At 31.2% G+C, this 15,520-nt stretch overlaps 5 protein-coding genes across 12 annotated transcripts; 3 read left to right on the top strand and 2 right to left on the bottom strand.

Annotated features, from left to right (window-relative positions):
- Positions 1-35: 35 nt before the first annotated feature.
- Fadd (fas-associated death domain protein) lies at positions 36-1,769 on the top strand. Of its 3 annotated transcripts, none has more exons than XM_076541609.1 (5): positions 36-150; positions 556-972; positions 1,039-1,197; positions 1,274-1,404; positions 1,477-1,769. In XM_076541609.1, the coding sequence occupies exons 2-5, from the start codon at positions 600-602 to the stop codon at positions 1,609-1,611; spliced, it is 798 nt and encodes a 265-aa protein (XP_076397724.1). In that variant the 5' UTR covers positions 36-150; positions 556-599; the 3' UTR covers positions 1,612-1,769. The 3 variants fall into 3 exon arrangements, with proteins under 3 accessions (XP_076397724.1, XP_012148761.2, XP_076397719.1); XM_012293371.2 differs by having other exon boundaries at positions 140-278; XM_076541604.1 differs by lacking the exon at positions 36-150 and adding an exon at positions 378-456.
- eIF4E4 (eukaryotic translation initiation factor 4E4) lies at positions 1,695-9,083 on the bottom strand. Of its 2 annotated transcripts, none has more exons than XM_076541626.1 (4): positions 8,929-9,083; positions 2,882-3,060; positions 2,483-2,800; positions 1,695-2,405 (listed from the first exon to the last, which is right to left on the bottom strand). In XM_076541626.1, the coding sequence occupies exons 1-4, from the start codon at positions 8,962-8,964 to the stop codon at positions 2,291-2,293; spliced, it is 648 nt and encodes a 215-aa protein (XP_076397741.1). In that variant the 5' UTR covers positions 8,965-9,083; the 3' UTR covers positions 1,695-2,290. The 2 variants fall into 2 exon arrangements, with proteins under 2 accessions (XP_076397741.1, XP_003706847.1); XM_003706799.3 differs by lacking the exon at positions 8,929-9,083 and adding an exon at positions 3,407-3,527.
- Pof (RNA binding domain-containing protein painting of fourth) lies at positions 4,126-7,436 on the top strand. 2 transcript variants are annotated; one of them, XM_012293373.2, is made up of 7 exons: positions 4,126-4,624; positions 4,691-4,710; positions 4,876-5,550; positions 5,611-6,113; positions 6,189-6,591; positions 6,665-7,012; positions 7,119-7,436. In XM_012293373.2, the coding sequence occupies exons 2-7, from the start codon at positions 4,693-4,695 to the stop codon at positions 7,173-7,175; spliced, it is 2,004 nt and encodes a 667-aa protein (XP_012148763.1). In that variant the 5' UTR covers positions 4,126-4,624; positions 4,691-4,692; the 3' UTR covers positions 7,176-7,436. The 2 variants fall into 2 exon arrangements, with proteins under 2 accessions (XP_012148763.1, XP_012148765.1); XM_012293375.2 differs by lacking the exon at positions 4,691-4,710 and having other exon boundaries at positions 4,127-4,624.
- On the top strand, positions 7,908-9,971 carry PCNA (Proliferating cell nuclear antigen). The gene is made up of 4 exons (XM_003706781.3): positions 7,908-8,257; positions 8,405-8,570; positions 8,667-8,811; positions 9,253-9,971. Exons 1-4 carry the CDS (start codon positions 8,037-8,039, stop codon positions 9,504-9,506), a joined length of 786 nt encoding a protein of 261 aa, XP_003706829.1. The 5' UTR covers positions 7,908-8,036; the 3' UTR covers positions 9,507-9,971.
- On the bottom strand, positions 9,724-14,686 carry LOC100875015 (uncharacterized). 4 transcript variants are annotated; one of them, XM_076541569.1, is made up of 7 exons: positions 14,394-14,686; positions 13,897-14,090; positions 12,250-12,491; positions 11,651-12,172; positions 11,477-11,581; positions 11,257-11,406; positions 9,724-11,194 (listed from the first exon to the last, which is right to left on the bottom strand). In XM_076541569.1, exons 2-7 carry the CDS (start codon positions 13,904-13,906, stop codon positions 10,808-10,810), a joined length of 1,416 nt encoding a protein of 471 aa, XP_076397684.1. In that variant the 5' UTR covers positions 13,907-14,090; positions 14,394-14,686; the 3' UTR covers positions 9,724-10,807. The 4 variants fall into 4 exon arrangements, with proteins under 4 accessions (XP_076397684.1, XP_003706819.2, XP_012148759.1 ...); XM_003706771.3 differs by lacking the exon at positions 14,394-14,686 and having other exon boundaries at positions 9,724-10,703; positions 10,857-11,194; positions 13,897-14,350; XM_012293369.2 differs by lacking the exon at positions 14,394-14,686 and having other exon boundaries at positions 13,897-14,350.
- Positions 14,687-15,520: the final 834 nt, after the last annotated feature.

Below are 15,520 nucleotides of genomic sequence, written 5' to 3'. Positions count from 1 at the left end.
GTGAGAATATACTTCTTTTGCGTATCTCGAATGCTTCATCCGTATTAGCCTGAATGTTATTTAGTTACATATATTTTATTTTATAGACGAATATACGTGTCGAATGAATCAGAAAGAAAAATTTATATATGCGAAGTATATAATTTAAACGTTAGTAAAAATCATGTATTTTAATTTCAATTTTATTTGTTCTATCAATATAAATAGATATAATTATTTATATAAAAAGTTAGTTTAATGTCTTTATTTTATGAGTCCATTATATAAAATATATATGAGTAAGTATGTTTTTAATTTAAATTTATATTATCATTTATATATAAATGATAAATTTTATTTTTCAAATAAAAATATGTAGTAAATTTTACATTTACCAACTTCAAAATAAGTATTTAACTGTCCAATATAAGTGCATGTTACAGCCATATATGTTCTTTAATATTTATCTGTATTATGGTAAATTCTTTATGTTTAAAATAATAAACTAATATTATTTAAATACAATTAAATTTTTAAAGAATTGAAATATATTAAACTATTAATTAATATTTTCAGGATTTATTTGAAGAATATTTTGGGTATTGATCATACTGATCAAGATGTTTGCTTTAGAAAAAGGGAATTCCCTTGATGACATTATGATATTACAAATGAAATATGATTGTTTGCGTGAAGAATTCTTATCTGCTGCTCAATTTGACATTACTGAAGGCATGTTAGAAGTTCTTAAAAAATATTATACACAATACATAAATTCAAATCGCAAATTAAGTCAAATTAAAGATATAAGAACGTTGTTGAATGTGTTGGAAAAACGAGATTGCCTTAGTCATAGTAATATAGAACCACTTTCTTATATTTCAAGTAACTTCTTAAATGACTTTGAAATAAAAAAAAAAATAGGAGATTATAAACTTCATATACAAAATATGCAAACTGCTCCACTTATTAACATGTATCAAAATACAGATGGTAAGTTTTCATTTTACTTTTTTACAATAAGAGTATTAATAATAATTTTCATATTTTTATCAACAGTAAATAAAGATAAGAATGGAACAGAATTATCAAATATAAGAAAAAGTAGCATATCACAATCAAATGTACTTACTAGTGACCCAAACTGTCAAGCATCACAAAGCAATGTAGAAAATCAAAATCCAGCTTTAGATGAGAAAGCACTATTACAACAAAGATGTAAGCTTAAATTAAGATTCTTACAATATATTTGTTATTATTTATATAGTGAATTAGCAAATTATTTGGCCTTTAGTATTATTACAAATTAGTGAAAGAATTGGTCGTTCTTGGAGAGATACTGCCCGATATTTAAATATTCCTGAATGCCAGATTGATGCAATTCAGTGTAAATATCCATGCAATTTGAGGGAACAAAGTTTGGAAGTAAGATACAATTAATAGATATTTTTTCCATAGAAACGTTTTTACATAAGTACAACTTGAATATTTTTGTAGGCTTTAAAGTTGTATGTATCTCAATATAATACTGGTAGTTGGGAATTGAATTTAATACGAGCATTGGAAAAGGCAAGACGCAGAGACCTTAAAGAACTTGCAGAGAAATTTATAATAAATAAAGGTAAAGATTAAATAATTTACATAGGAAATAATTAAACAACGATTTTCGTTTTAACGTCACAAATGTATTTAAGGAAAATCAAAAATAAAAGAAATAACGTGAAGAAACAGTACTTTATATTTTTCATGTATTTATAAGAAAAACTTAAATATAATCATTTTTCAAACAATCGTGAGAACATATTAAATATTACTACACTATCTTAAAGCAAGTTAGGTTGCTGTATTTTGTAATATTTTTATGGATTTAAAAAACGGCAACCTAATTCCATAGGTTTTTTCTTTTTCAAAGAAATTTAATATTGCAGTCTTTGTTGCTTGTACAAGTAACATAGGAGAAACATACATAGGGAAAACAGTTTGATTACATTTTTTTATGTTAATACTTGAATTGTTCTTTTTATAAATACAGCAGCCTGTGCGTATTTTTTATACTCTAAACTTAAATTATCTATTACATTATTATAAACTTTTAAATTATTATGATATAAATCGTTTTAATACATTTATTGAGTTTTTCAATGATTTTCGTTAAGAAAATATTTAGTTATAATGAAAATGTAATTTTAAAAATCTTTCCATTGAATCTTCACTTAATTTTTAACATAGTATTCCAAATTTTATATAATATTCCTATTATTAATGCATGTTTAATGTTACTTGATCAATTTTCGTGACATTAAAATAGCATTTAGAGAGTATATGCATTTTTTGTTTGACTTCCTACTTTAACCATAACATCTTTATGTACTTGATAGACTATAATAACTTTGGATGCAATTTTTAATCTTTCTCTCAATTTACGCCTGTAAAAAGAATTAATAGTTCAATGTCATATCTTTAAATATTTTTAATACAGATAGATATGAATATTATAATTTACCCAATTTCCATGACACTATCTTCACTGTTGGAGTTTGTAGTCCATACACCAATTTTATCTCCTTTTGGCCTCACATTAACAACAGCTCCACAGATATCATCAGAATATCCATTAAATGCTTCGCCAATCATACATAACAAAGTTTCTAGCCAAAAGTAATCCAAATCTACATTTCTCTGTTTCTTATCTAAATTTATAAGCCATCTTCCACCACTTTTGTTGGCATCATCTTCCCACATGGGTCTGATTCCTTGTTTAAACATGCTATAGTCACATCCTTGTCTTAATTCTGATGCAGGTTTTATATGATTATATAAGCTGTCATGAACCATAAATTTTATTAATCAATAAATTATCAAGACGAAATATTAAATTATTAATGATGATCCATATATTTACCTCCAAAAATCTTCAGCTGTATCAAAGCTTGTAATTTTTCTCTGACTTTCTTCCCATGTCTTATTTCTATCAGGTTCATAATACCAAAGTGTCCATGTATGTTGAAGTGGATGTTTAATTAGAACCTCTGGTGGAAATTCATCGAAATTCACTACCTCCTGTTCCTTCCTCTCTACTTCCTGTAAATGATTCAAGTCCTTTTAACCTATGCACATTGATTACACATAGAAATTTTTTTAATTTTATTAACTTGATGCATATGAATGATATGTAAAAAGTACTGCACGAAATGTAGTATACATTCAATCATTGTGATGAAGAAATATAATACGTCTTTTTAAGCTTAGACAGGTTTTACCATGCATGGGAACAGATGGGAGAAATTGGGAGTGCTAAAACAACGATGCTATTCTAAACGAAATCGTGAAAATTTTGTTCTAATATTTACATTAAATGTGTACTTGAGAAAACTAATATATTATTTTCGTGGTATTTATAGTACCACACAAAATTTAGAAAATATACCTCAATTTCTTCTGTATTATTCGTAGCCATGTCACACGAACTAAATTCACGAGATGTTCACTCACCGAACTAACTGTAAGGGCATCTGTCGGTAAAATTATTATACCAAAATTTCCTTTCCCTAAGATAGAAATATGAAATTGCATCGATGTGTTAAAAAGTTATTGTAACAAAATTAAAAAATAATTTAATAATAAATCTAACTATCATTACTTATGTTATATTATAATTAAAAAATAAATTACACGATTTTGGTAATGTATATAATTTTGTATCTACTTTTTACTTTATCTTCTTATTTATAGATGAATAATATTTCAATATTAAAGGAATCTTTTTAACATAACATATTTTATTTGTTAATACAACACCAATTGCTTTTGTTTCTTTTCCTACTTTTTATGTTTATTCAATTATTTTATCCTAATAAAACTTTGAACTATCTTTTGTTACTTTAGTAATTAAAAAGTATAGCCCTTAGCCCTTTAATTTAATAATTTTATTTAATTTTTTATTATTTCGTATAAAAATTATAAACGTATGTATGTCAGATACATACAGATTATTTGAATATTTATTATTATAAATATATTATTTTCAGTTCAATGAAAAACCGTACTCAATTTCTCATCTTGGCTAACTTCAGTACATTCTCCACTATTTATATATATAGTGTTATCTAGTTAATATACGCTTTCTTCTTCATTGGTCATATACACGATGGATAAAAATATATGAATAGAAAGGAAAAGAAGTAATGCAAGTAGAATAGAAAATAAAATATCACTTGGTATGCATAGCGTTACGAATGTCGCAAACGCGCATGTCACGTTGTTCTTGGTTACGAAGAGAGTTAACATGCGCAGAGTGAATAAAAACTTGTCGCTTGATGAGTATGATCTTCCATGAAATGGATGTATTATATTTTAATCATTCAAATATGTTATATGTTTAAAGTCAATTACAAAACTTCAGCGTTTTTTTCGCAATGCCATGTATGGTTAGAAAAATAAATATAAATTATTTTCATAATATTTAGTGTCTGTTTAGTATAAAAAGTTAAGCATAAGGATTGGTAGTCCTGTGTGTATAGCAGTTGATAGCAGTTTGACACTAACCACTCTCGTAGTCCTATATGATGTATTTACATTACAAGTTAGAGAACGTAATTTTTCTCTAAATATTATCAGCGCTTTTCTCTACATTATGAAACGTTCGGTAAAGATCCATTTCTTTATTTTTCATAATTTTGCAATAATAGTAATATATTTACATTTATTCCAGTAATGGTATTTTTAAGGAAGGTTAGTTTGACAGCGGTTGTTTGAAATATTTATATGAATTTATCATATACGTACACTTTCTTAATGTTTATAGTATTAAATTAATGATGCTAAACTACAATTTTTAAGCAAAGTTAAATTTTAATACATCTTTTCATTTTTAATTCATAATTTTTTGATTTTCAGATAACAGATGAAAATGGAGAAACAAAGCGATCTTTTGTCAAGCAGGAGTGTATTAATTTTGGATATGAAGGTTCCTATCCTGTTTTTACTTCATCATCTTCAACCTCTTCAACTGTCACACAACCTTTGCCAGGGCAACCACCATTACCTCCAATGCCTCCACCTTCTACTGGTGTTCCACCACCTCCCCATGTATTTGGACCAGTGCCTTCTCAAGTTACACCTATACAAGCATGGACACATCCTCCTACACCATGGCAATGGATAACACCTCAAACATCACCTTTACCACCTCCACATCCACGTGACATGACTACAAACACGTTCCAAAGAGAACTGCCTCTAAGAGGTAACTACATACGACGTGAAAGGTTTACTCATAATAGAAGCAATATATATGTTCAACGAAGTAACTTTCATCGTAAAAATAGACGCCTTGCACGGTTTGGACAATCTCAGGGTCAGTTTGATCAAGCAGCATATTTTGGCGCAACATTGAGTAATACTCTTGGTTTGGAATGGCAGAGAAATAATTACACTGCATCTACTGGTGATGCTATTATGAGTCATATGCCTGTTCCTCTTCCTAATCATCCTCTACCTCCTATACCTCCAGGGATTTTAACAAATAGACACGGGGAAGAAACATCGGATCAGGATGTAAAAATTGTGTTGGTAAGATAAGATAATAATTTTATTTATTAATTATATGTCATGGCTTACTGTTTATTTTAGGAAGAAGTTGTAGTTAAGAAAAATAAGCAAAGAAAACCTATGTCCCAAAGTTATCCTAGTCGACCATGGAATAGAGAAGATGCAGAAAGAGCTTTAAAAATAGAAAATGAATACAATAAAACAGTTAAAGCTCAGAGTTTAATAATAAAGTTTCCAGATCCTGATTTAAATAAAGATATTGTTAGAGAATTTCATCCTGGTATACAAAATATACACTTTCAAAGTCCCAGTGGTCCTAGATACTGCTTTATACAAATGGCAGAAAGTGTTAATATCGACGAAGCTATAAAAGACTTGGAAAAGATACCTTTTGGGGTAGGCCATTTAAAGGTTGAAAGGAAATCTTTGAGAGATGAGGATAATCCAATGCCTGAGGAAATAGATCCTTACACATTATATATAGGAAATTTACCAGAATCTGTTAATGTTAACGAAGTAAAAAGTAAATTTCCTACAGCTGCTCGTGTAGATGTCGGCTATGCACAGAAGATGAGAAATACACGGTAAATCAGATTTACTTTATAAAATTTAATGTATTAATTGTATATATTCTTATAGTGTATTGATTTTACTTTTAGATATGCTTTCATACGATATAATAGTGTTGATGAATCTATATCTGCATATAAGCAAGCACATGATTTAATGTGGGATACCAGAAGTATTATTGTTAGATTTAGGAGGCAGCGGGGTAATACTTGTCTTCCTGGAGAACCTAAGCCTAATGTTAAAAAAGTTAAAGAAGAATTAACTAGTAATTCACAAGTAAAAAAGGAACAGAAAGCTAATCATGTTGATAAAAATATAACAAAATCAGATACAGATGTAGAAAGTAGGTTACAAGATAATTCTAGTAAAGTACAGAATAAAGTATCGTCTCAGAGTCAGGAACAAAACACAAATTTACAATCTCCTTCGTCTTCTACACCAACCTCTATTGCGTCGGTTAAATCAGCGCAACAACAACAGCAGCAGCCATGGGTAATGATATATAAATATCATCCAGTACACGATGATATATAAATGATGACTAAATTAATATTCTCTTTTCTAGACTGATCAATTACCTCAAATACCTTCAGCATCTGAAGCTCCTCCACCTTGTTCGTCTAACAGAGAATCAGTCGGGGAAACGATAATGCTCACAGAAATCAAAGAGGAACCAGAAGACTATGAAGAAATGGAAATGTCTTGTAATATTAGATCTGATGAGGACATAGATGACGATGATGACGATGATGACGATGACGATGATGAAGAAGAAGTAGACGATTCAGATGATAACGATGATGATAACGAAGATGATTATGAAGAAGAAAATGATATAGAAGACACGGATGAAAGTGGAAGCTTATTTAACGACAAACACAAAGAAATCACGAAAGATAATGAACCCTCAGATGTACGTATAATTTACTTAGCAATTTTATACTTAAATATACTCGTTATCATTATTAAAAATAACATTAATTTTTAAATAAAACTGACTCTAATCATTTTTATTACAGCATCTTGACCAGATGTTCAGCGAATTGGAAAATATGGCTGGTGATATTGGATTCTAATACATTTCACGAATTTGTATTTCTTCCGTATTGATCAATCTTTGATTTTTGAACGATTTAATACCATGCATAATGTGTAAATACCTCTAGTTTAAAAGTGTTAAGAGTGAGACTGCATTTATTTAAACGTAATTCAGTAATCGAGTCGTATTTAAATATTTTTGTACTTGTACGTTTTTATTTTATAAATTTTTACGCTTAAATATTTCACACAATCCTTTGTGTAAAAAATTGTGAATACAATTAAAATTATTTTTTGTATTTTTAGTTAACAATTTTTTTATACGTATTCATTTAATTTCTTTATTGTTAGTAATTATATACATATATAAATTTTTTTACGACTTACTTTGTAAAAAGGCAATTTTAATATTAATTTGAATGTTTTAAAGCGAATTATGATGTTGCAATGTGCATTCCAAATATCAAATTAGAATTAACATTTACTTAAAAAATGTTGATCCCCATTTTTTTAATAATTTGAGTTTATAATTTGTACAGTCATGATGTGTGTTTCCAAAATAAGACTTTGAAACAAATTTTGATATATATTGCAAACATGATACATTGGAAAAATGTTTTTTATGTAAAATAAAAAGATTTCGATTTATATAAAGTAAAAGCGTTTGATTATAGTCAAATAAAACAAGTATATAGTTATTTGATTGAAACAAGTATATAGTTATTTGATTTAAAAATTGAATTATATTTCCGGTAATCACAAGTGCCATCTATTTCCTGGCGTTTCGGCGGTAACAAAGCGCGGGTATCCTTACTGGTGTATCAACTGTTTTAAGTGTCGGTACTTGTTGCACCGTTTAGTTTCTACAGTTTGAAAATTTTAATAAATAATCCGAAAAAATGTTCGAAGCACGTTTGGTACAGAGTGCAATTCTGAAGAAGGTGTTAGATGCAATAAAAGATCTTTTAACCGAAGCTACCTTCGAATGTTCTGATTCAGGTATTCAGGTTCAAGCTATGGACAATGCTCATGTTTCTTTGGTTTCTCTTAATCTCAGAAGTGACGGTTTTGATAAATACAGATGTGATAGAAATTTATCAATGGGGATGAGCATTGCATGGTAAGATTGTAATTTCAATGTTAATTTTGCAAAGGTTATGTCTTTTTAACAAAAGACAAATGTGCTATATAAAGAGAATAGTTGTTTCTATATTTTATCAGAAATAGTTTATTTGACATCATTTGAAAACATGTCATACTTTTGTAGTATGTCCAAAATTCTGCGATGTGCTGGCACAGAAGATACAGTGACTCTAAGGGCATTGGATAATCCAGAAAATATTGTATTTATATTTGAATCACCGAATAAAGAAAAACTTGCCGAATATGAAATGAAACTTATAAACATGGATCAGGAACACCTTGGTATTCCTGTAAGACTCTTTATGCAGTATTATACAATGAAATTTATTTGGAACTAAAGCTTTCTTGTAAATAATTTGTTGTATATAATCTGTTAACTATTATAGGAAACCTCGTATTCATGTGTTGTAAAAATGCCATCCCAGGAGTTTTCCCGTATTTGCAGAGATTTAAGTCAGTTTGGAGAATCAATAACGTTTGCATGTTCTAAAGAGGGCATAAAGTTCAGTGCTTCTGGAGATTATGGGCAAGGTATGTAAATTTTTTTTCTCATATGAACAAAATAGGATATATATATTATAATCATATAATATAATCTACTTATTTACATTTTACTACTTTAAATAATATATATATGTATATACTCACATTGAGAGTGTAATAGTTGGCTTGCCTCTGTAACATTTTACTGCTAGGATTCTTCCAAGCACAACAGTTACGTAGCAACTGATTGAAATTAAGTAATGTCCTAGAAAGTATTTACTTATTTTGACCTTGTTATTATAAACAAGAGGTCATACGTGTATCTGTTTATAGTTTTGTATTATAGGACATGTACCTTCATATAGTGAAAGTCATTAAATTACAAGTCAATTCTGAAAAATGTGTATTGCAAAATGTAAAAATAAATCTGTACAATTCACATTATTATAAATTGTAATTATATGTATTTATGTAAACTACTTCTTTCAGCTACTATTAAATTAGCACAAACAGCAGATGCCGATAATGAAGAAGAAGCAGTAGTTGTTAATATGCAAGAACCAGTAAAGTTAACTTTTTCATGTCGTTATCTTAATTGTTTTATAAAGGCTGGACCCCTTTGTGCTCAAGTACAGTTATCAATGTCTAATGATGTGCCCTTAGTATGCGAATACAAAATTGGAGATATTGGGCATATTCGATATTACCTAGCTCCAAAAATTGATGATGATGAAGAAAATTAAAATTCTTAGAATTTTTTTTGATTTATAAGTTACAACATCACTCATACAGTGTATCATGGCGACAGTTAATTTCATGGAAGACAACTGATTTTTGTAACTATCACATCACTAGGAACAAAGTATTTTTGAAATATTATTGAATACAGAGCGATAATGTTGTTCAGCTAAAAGAGGTATATTTTGATATTTATCGAGGAATGATTAAGAATAATTAAAATACTTTGAAGGTAATATATTTAAATTTTACATTTAAAAGTCATTTGGCTCGTCACAGTATTAGCGCAACGTAGAATTGACACTAAGATTCATAGTAGTGACACGATCATGATTAACATGGTAATGTAGTGTCATTTTTGTAAGATTTATATTGTTATCGTTTAAACTGTGACAATGTTTTGATAATATTGCATCTTTTATATGTAAGAAGAACTCAATATATTTCCAAAACATCTGATAAATTTTGAATTACGTGTTATCCCTTATATCCTAGCCTAATCGAAGTTGAAAGTTTTTACTTATTTTAATTATCTTATTTCTTATACTTTTTGTGTATAAGCTAGTTTAATATAAAAATACATAATTAGCTTACGAGCTGAGGGAATAAGAGGGCTACCTTGGATGGAATAGCCTAGAAGTATACAGTTAAATCTTACATAATTTGGATCTCGTATAGTTACTAAGTAATTAAATATTAATCAATAGATGTTGATTTATACTATGAATTATTTTACACGCTCGTATGCGAAGACCTGTATATCGTCATTTCTTATTCTTACACGCTTAAATCAATATTTTAATTAAAATAAATATTTTTCGTATTCTGTTCTATGTTTAAAGAACGAATCAAAGTCGCAACGAAACAATACACTTTGGCAATAGTGATCAGCCTCTTTGGTTGTAAAGCCCTGATATTGCTTTTGTGTTTAACAGAACAATTTCGCATTTGCAAAAAAAAAAAAACAAACGTTTATCCACATAATAAATGATAAATGCGTATTCATATCGATACATATATAATTACACAATTTTAATATAAGTGGAGAATATTAAAATTATTCGTTTGAATTCGATGAAACGTATTAAGCATTTAATACCTGCTCATTTTCAAAGATGCCACGAACATCGGTAGTGTCTAATTGTTTGGACCAATTTGACATGTTTATGCAAGATTATCGATGCATACACTACTCCTTCAGTCTGTAAACATAATTCTAAAAGTATAAGATGTTTCGTGACGTTTACTTTGCAAATGAGATATTAACAAGAAAAAAAGAACATGTACAATTGAAAATCAAAGAGACTTAAGCATTCGTGTTACCATTACTCCCATATAAGCTAGGATGTACATACTTGTCATGCAATGTCCTTAGATGCCTTAGTAAATTACTTTTTACGTTAAAGCCTTTTTTACAATAGGAACAAAGAAAAGGCTTTTCCCCTGTATGCGTTCTTTGGTGGATCACCATCGATGCATGGCTTGGAAATTCCTTTTGACAAATGTTACACAATTTTTGATGACTGTGAACCCTTTTTGGTCTAGGAGGTGCTGAGTTATTCATTAAAGCTAATTGTTCTTCCGTATGTTCTGTTTGTATATGACGAACCCATTCTTGAGGCGTCGAGTACATATTACCACAAAGATCACACTTTAAGGGTGGAAAATCTTTGCTATCGTCGTCTACATCACCCTATCGTAAGTTATACAATATTATCATTTAATATTCAAAATATCAAATATTTGTATTCTTACCTTCCTCTTTTTTCTTCGATTTTCAGTCATATCAGCGTGCGTAAATTCAATATGTCTCACCCAGTCTGATGGTCGATTAAACGTTTGACTACACATATCACACGTTAATGGCGTGTATTCTTCTTCCTCGTCTGCGCTGTGTACGATTTCCTGTGAAAATTAGTCGTTGACATGGCATACATTTATTTCATAAGATCAATGTTTCGATTAGATCACATACCGGTTTAATATCGATCTCATGGTCTATCGTTAATGATTCCGATGGATCAATGGTTTCTTCCCAGATTGGCTCGTCTTTTACTAAAAGCTCCAAGTTTAACTCGGTCTGAAACGTAAAACACAATAATTTCATTACATTCGCTAAAATATCGTTACTAAACAAGTTGTCTCTTACGTTTTCACCGTCTTCGCTTTTGGATTTATTAGATTCCACGTCACTACTGGTGGTTTTCCTTTTCTTTCCGTTCGCTTCCAGATTCTCCTTATTCTTATTTTGTTCATTGTTCTTATTTTCTTCTAACACCTTTTTGGTTTCTGGCTCGCTAATTTTCTCCTCGACTTTTTCGATACTTTTTCTCTCTGAGGTAGGTTTCTGAGGTTGAACGTTATTTTGTACCGGTGTACTCTGTTGCACGTTCTCAACGATCTTTTCCGTGGCCGGTTGTACCAGTTTGATCTTTTGAATTTGACCGGTTAAAGACGGTTGTTCTCGTTTGTCTCGATCTACCTTCTGGTTGTTCGATTGTATATTCTCCTTTTTACTTCCTGTATTGGATCTCCATAAACCGCGAACACGCAATATATCGCCCGCTTTTAAAACACCCTCTAGCTGATCGTTTGTTACAGTAGCTTCTCCACTGTACATGTATTGGATCAGGATTTTTAACGTACGATATCCAATTTCTGTTGGTAGTACCTGAAATATGCACATAATGTTTTATCTCATTATTTATGTGAACATTGAATAATCTGTAGAAGATCGAGTATACGAACCACGATTATCGGAGCGTTCGTATTTGCCCCGAAATGACACGTCTGAAAAATGTGACTGAGGTACGACGAGCAAGCGGCAAGGACAAATCGATGAGCCGCCACGTGCCGGCCGCAGGACGTTGCTAACAAGACATCTGCGAAGGATTCTGAATGAAGTAACGTCGCGACGGAGCTATGCAGATGCGCGCCATAGCTGTGCCACTTGAGTTGATAATTCTCTGAAGCGGCAATAGCCATTTTTTCTATATTAACAACAGAAACAATGATTAGTTAATTCTCGTTAAACAACTGTGAACATATAAGCATTTCAATATTAATGTCCCAATGATGAGCCTGTTGCATCGACCGTGTTCTCGTACGTAATTCGCTGCATCGTACGGTCAATGAAAGGATTTTAAAACTTCGTCAACATTCGTAAATGAACTGTTACATCGAAATTAGAATTAACTATATATTATAATATTGACAATTCACAATGATTCGTAGTAATAGAGCTGTAACAATAAATCTGAAGTATATTCTACATATATTATTATTCCCGGTGTTATTATTAATAATTTATATGTAAATTAAGGTAACCATTTACTTGCACGATAATTTCGATATGAAAATAAAGATTATTTAGAGAGGACCAATATTTATGTATAGCTAGTAGATTTCTAAGAAATTATAATTAAATTTTATCTGAAATAAATACAAAAAATATTCTTGAATTTTAATTGAAATATAATGTAGAATTGCTAAACATAGACAATAATAAATTCCTGTAAAATATATTTTTCTTTCTATTTAAAATGAACTGTCAATAACTAAAATTACTTTTTAATAAAATAATCGATGTCTTAAATTCGAATTGACGTACACTTTCCGACTGCGGCAACGAGTTATTCACAAACGTTTTTTAATTCTGTTCTGAATTCACCGCGAAAATAAATGTTCACCCTATGTGTAGTCTTCAATTAACCGAAAAATAATTTTAATTATTAAGAATTAATTTTAAACAAAAAAAAATAATGTTTAAATAATTTTGCATTGCCTTTACACTTAATTTAAAAATAACTGTCAAAGATTATTTCGACAGAAATAATTTAGAATTTTTTAATCGGTATGATTGGTCACTCTATGTATACGTAAACAAACAATCACTGATCATTAGTGATTTTCACGGCAACAATGTTCGTTCAGGAACGGTGCACAATAATCTTTCTTCCCTTTGATCGATGCCAGTCCGCGGCGTCCGAGCGTTTTCTCAACGCAGTTCTTTACGATGTTCCGCAAGACACAAGAAAATAATCACTACGAAAAATCCTTTCGATCGATTTACGTTGCAGCTTGATTCGATAACGATAATGAAGTAATTACGCATTCTTCTCGCAACCCTGTAACGAAATTCACACCCTCGTCTCAGTGCCCGTTGACGTTCGTTCGACGATTAAACACATTGTACACAACTGTTTTTCGTCGTTGAAAAAACTCGTCAGGCGGGAGGAAACGTTATCGACGCACACGGAGAGTATAGATCATTTCGTTGGTCGAGGATCATTGATCGTTTCGTACGGTTGCACGATATTACTGGTCGCACGAACGTCAACGAGAGAAAGAGTCTCTTTGTCCGCGAAGCGTTTTACCGCGTCGCAACGTGGTTACCTGACGACATCGGGCAGAAGTTTGGTACACGTCACTCGGCTTCTCTCTCACGTATTTTAATTCGCACGATAATCCTCGACGAGATCCGCGGCACCACACAGTGTGTCTGGCACGCGTCGTTGGTGTTTTGAAAGGCGCTTCGCGCGGATACGGGACACGGGGCAGATATGAGCATCGAACCGCCGCGTAGGGGCCTAAAAATCGATATTTCGGTCTTTGCTCCATCCTCTCCGGCGGTGCAGCCGTGCTCGCTTTCGCGGCTAGGTAGGGTGCCCCCCTGTTCATCATCGATTTTCCCGGCTACCAATCGCACGCATCCATTTATCGCATCGATCGCCCGAGCTGATTTCAGCGTTTGCGTCCGTCCGTCCATCCGCCCGCTCCACGATTCATACCCGTGCACCCCGCCGCATACGACCCGCCACTCCCCCACACCCTCCGCGATGTTCCAAGCTTCGTTCAACCTCCCACCCTGAAATCACCTCGCCAGCTACTACCTTAAGCCGTACGGACGAGACTAAACGTGACCCTTCACGATTCTTTCCGCTACCGACGCCGCCGACCACCGTGTCCCTCCATTTGCTTCCTACACGACAATCCTGACGTCGGCTTCACGCCTGTTGATATTTCTCTCTTCTTCGCGTCTCTTTTCGCAAACCTTTTAACTAAGCTCTTTCGTCAACCCTCGGACGCCAAAGACGGGTCAATCGTGACCCAGACCTATTCAATAACAGTGTTTCGATTAAAGCTAAGCGTACGAATTTTTCATTGAACTTCTTATATTATTAATATATTAGAATATTCAAAACTTAAAAAAATGAAATTTTAACTCGTTGCCGCCTTGTCAGTGATTTGCAGTCTAATGATTAATATATGATAACGAGTATAGTGGCCTTCTCTAAGGAAAGGTTTTTTGAGATCAATTTTCAAATTTGTAAAAAATTAAATTTATATATTTAAAAATTTGAGAATTTGGAAAAATAGAAAGTTGAATATTTGAAAATGCAGAAATTAAAAAATTTCGAAAATTCCAAAATATTTTAATTGAAAGTTTGAAAAATTACAAATTTTTTATTTTCTCATCTGATCCCCTGAAATCGAACTTCGGCGTTGGAGAATTCTTTCGCTTATACTGATCTTTATCAGAAGTGCAAGTTACGTACCAAACGTTCTTTCGTTATTATATAAAACACAAAATTCCTGCAATGTTTGATGATAAATTTTAGAATTTTAAAATTTGTCGTATCTATGTATAATTCACAATATGAACTTTGATGACCTTAGGATTCGATCGAACGCATTATCATTCAAATTGCATTCATGTTTTCGAACAAATGATTTGTTTACTACAATAATTTAACCTTTTTGATCAATGCAATTTTTTCTTTCATAAAAAATGCAAGTTCACAGAAAATCTTTCTTTGGACGAAATAATGAAAATCGTAAATTTTCGAACAGAATATGCTTTTCACTTATGTTATATAGTTTAATAAACAATACTTCCCTTTTATTTGCTAATCATTCCCCAATATTACAGTGGCATAAATGTCATTAAAAAATGCACGAGATCTATAGATCTTGGAAGTGATATTATAAGGTTAATGCATCTGTATGTGCAGCAAAA

This window comes from Megachile rotundata, chromosome 2, assembly GCF_050947335.1.
Source record: "Megachile rotundata isolate GNS110a chromosome 2, iyMegRotu1, whole genome shotgun sequence".
Taxonomy (NCBI): Eukaryota; Metazoa; Arthropoda; class Insecta; order Hymenoptera; family Megachilidae; genus Megachile; species Megachile rotundata.
This window is presented reverse-complemented; position numbering and strand designations above follow the sequence as displayed.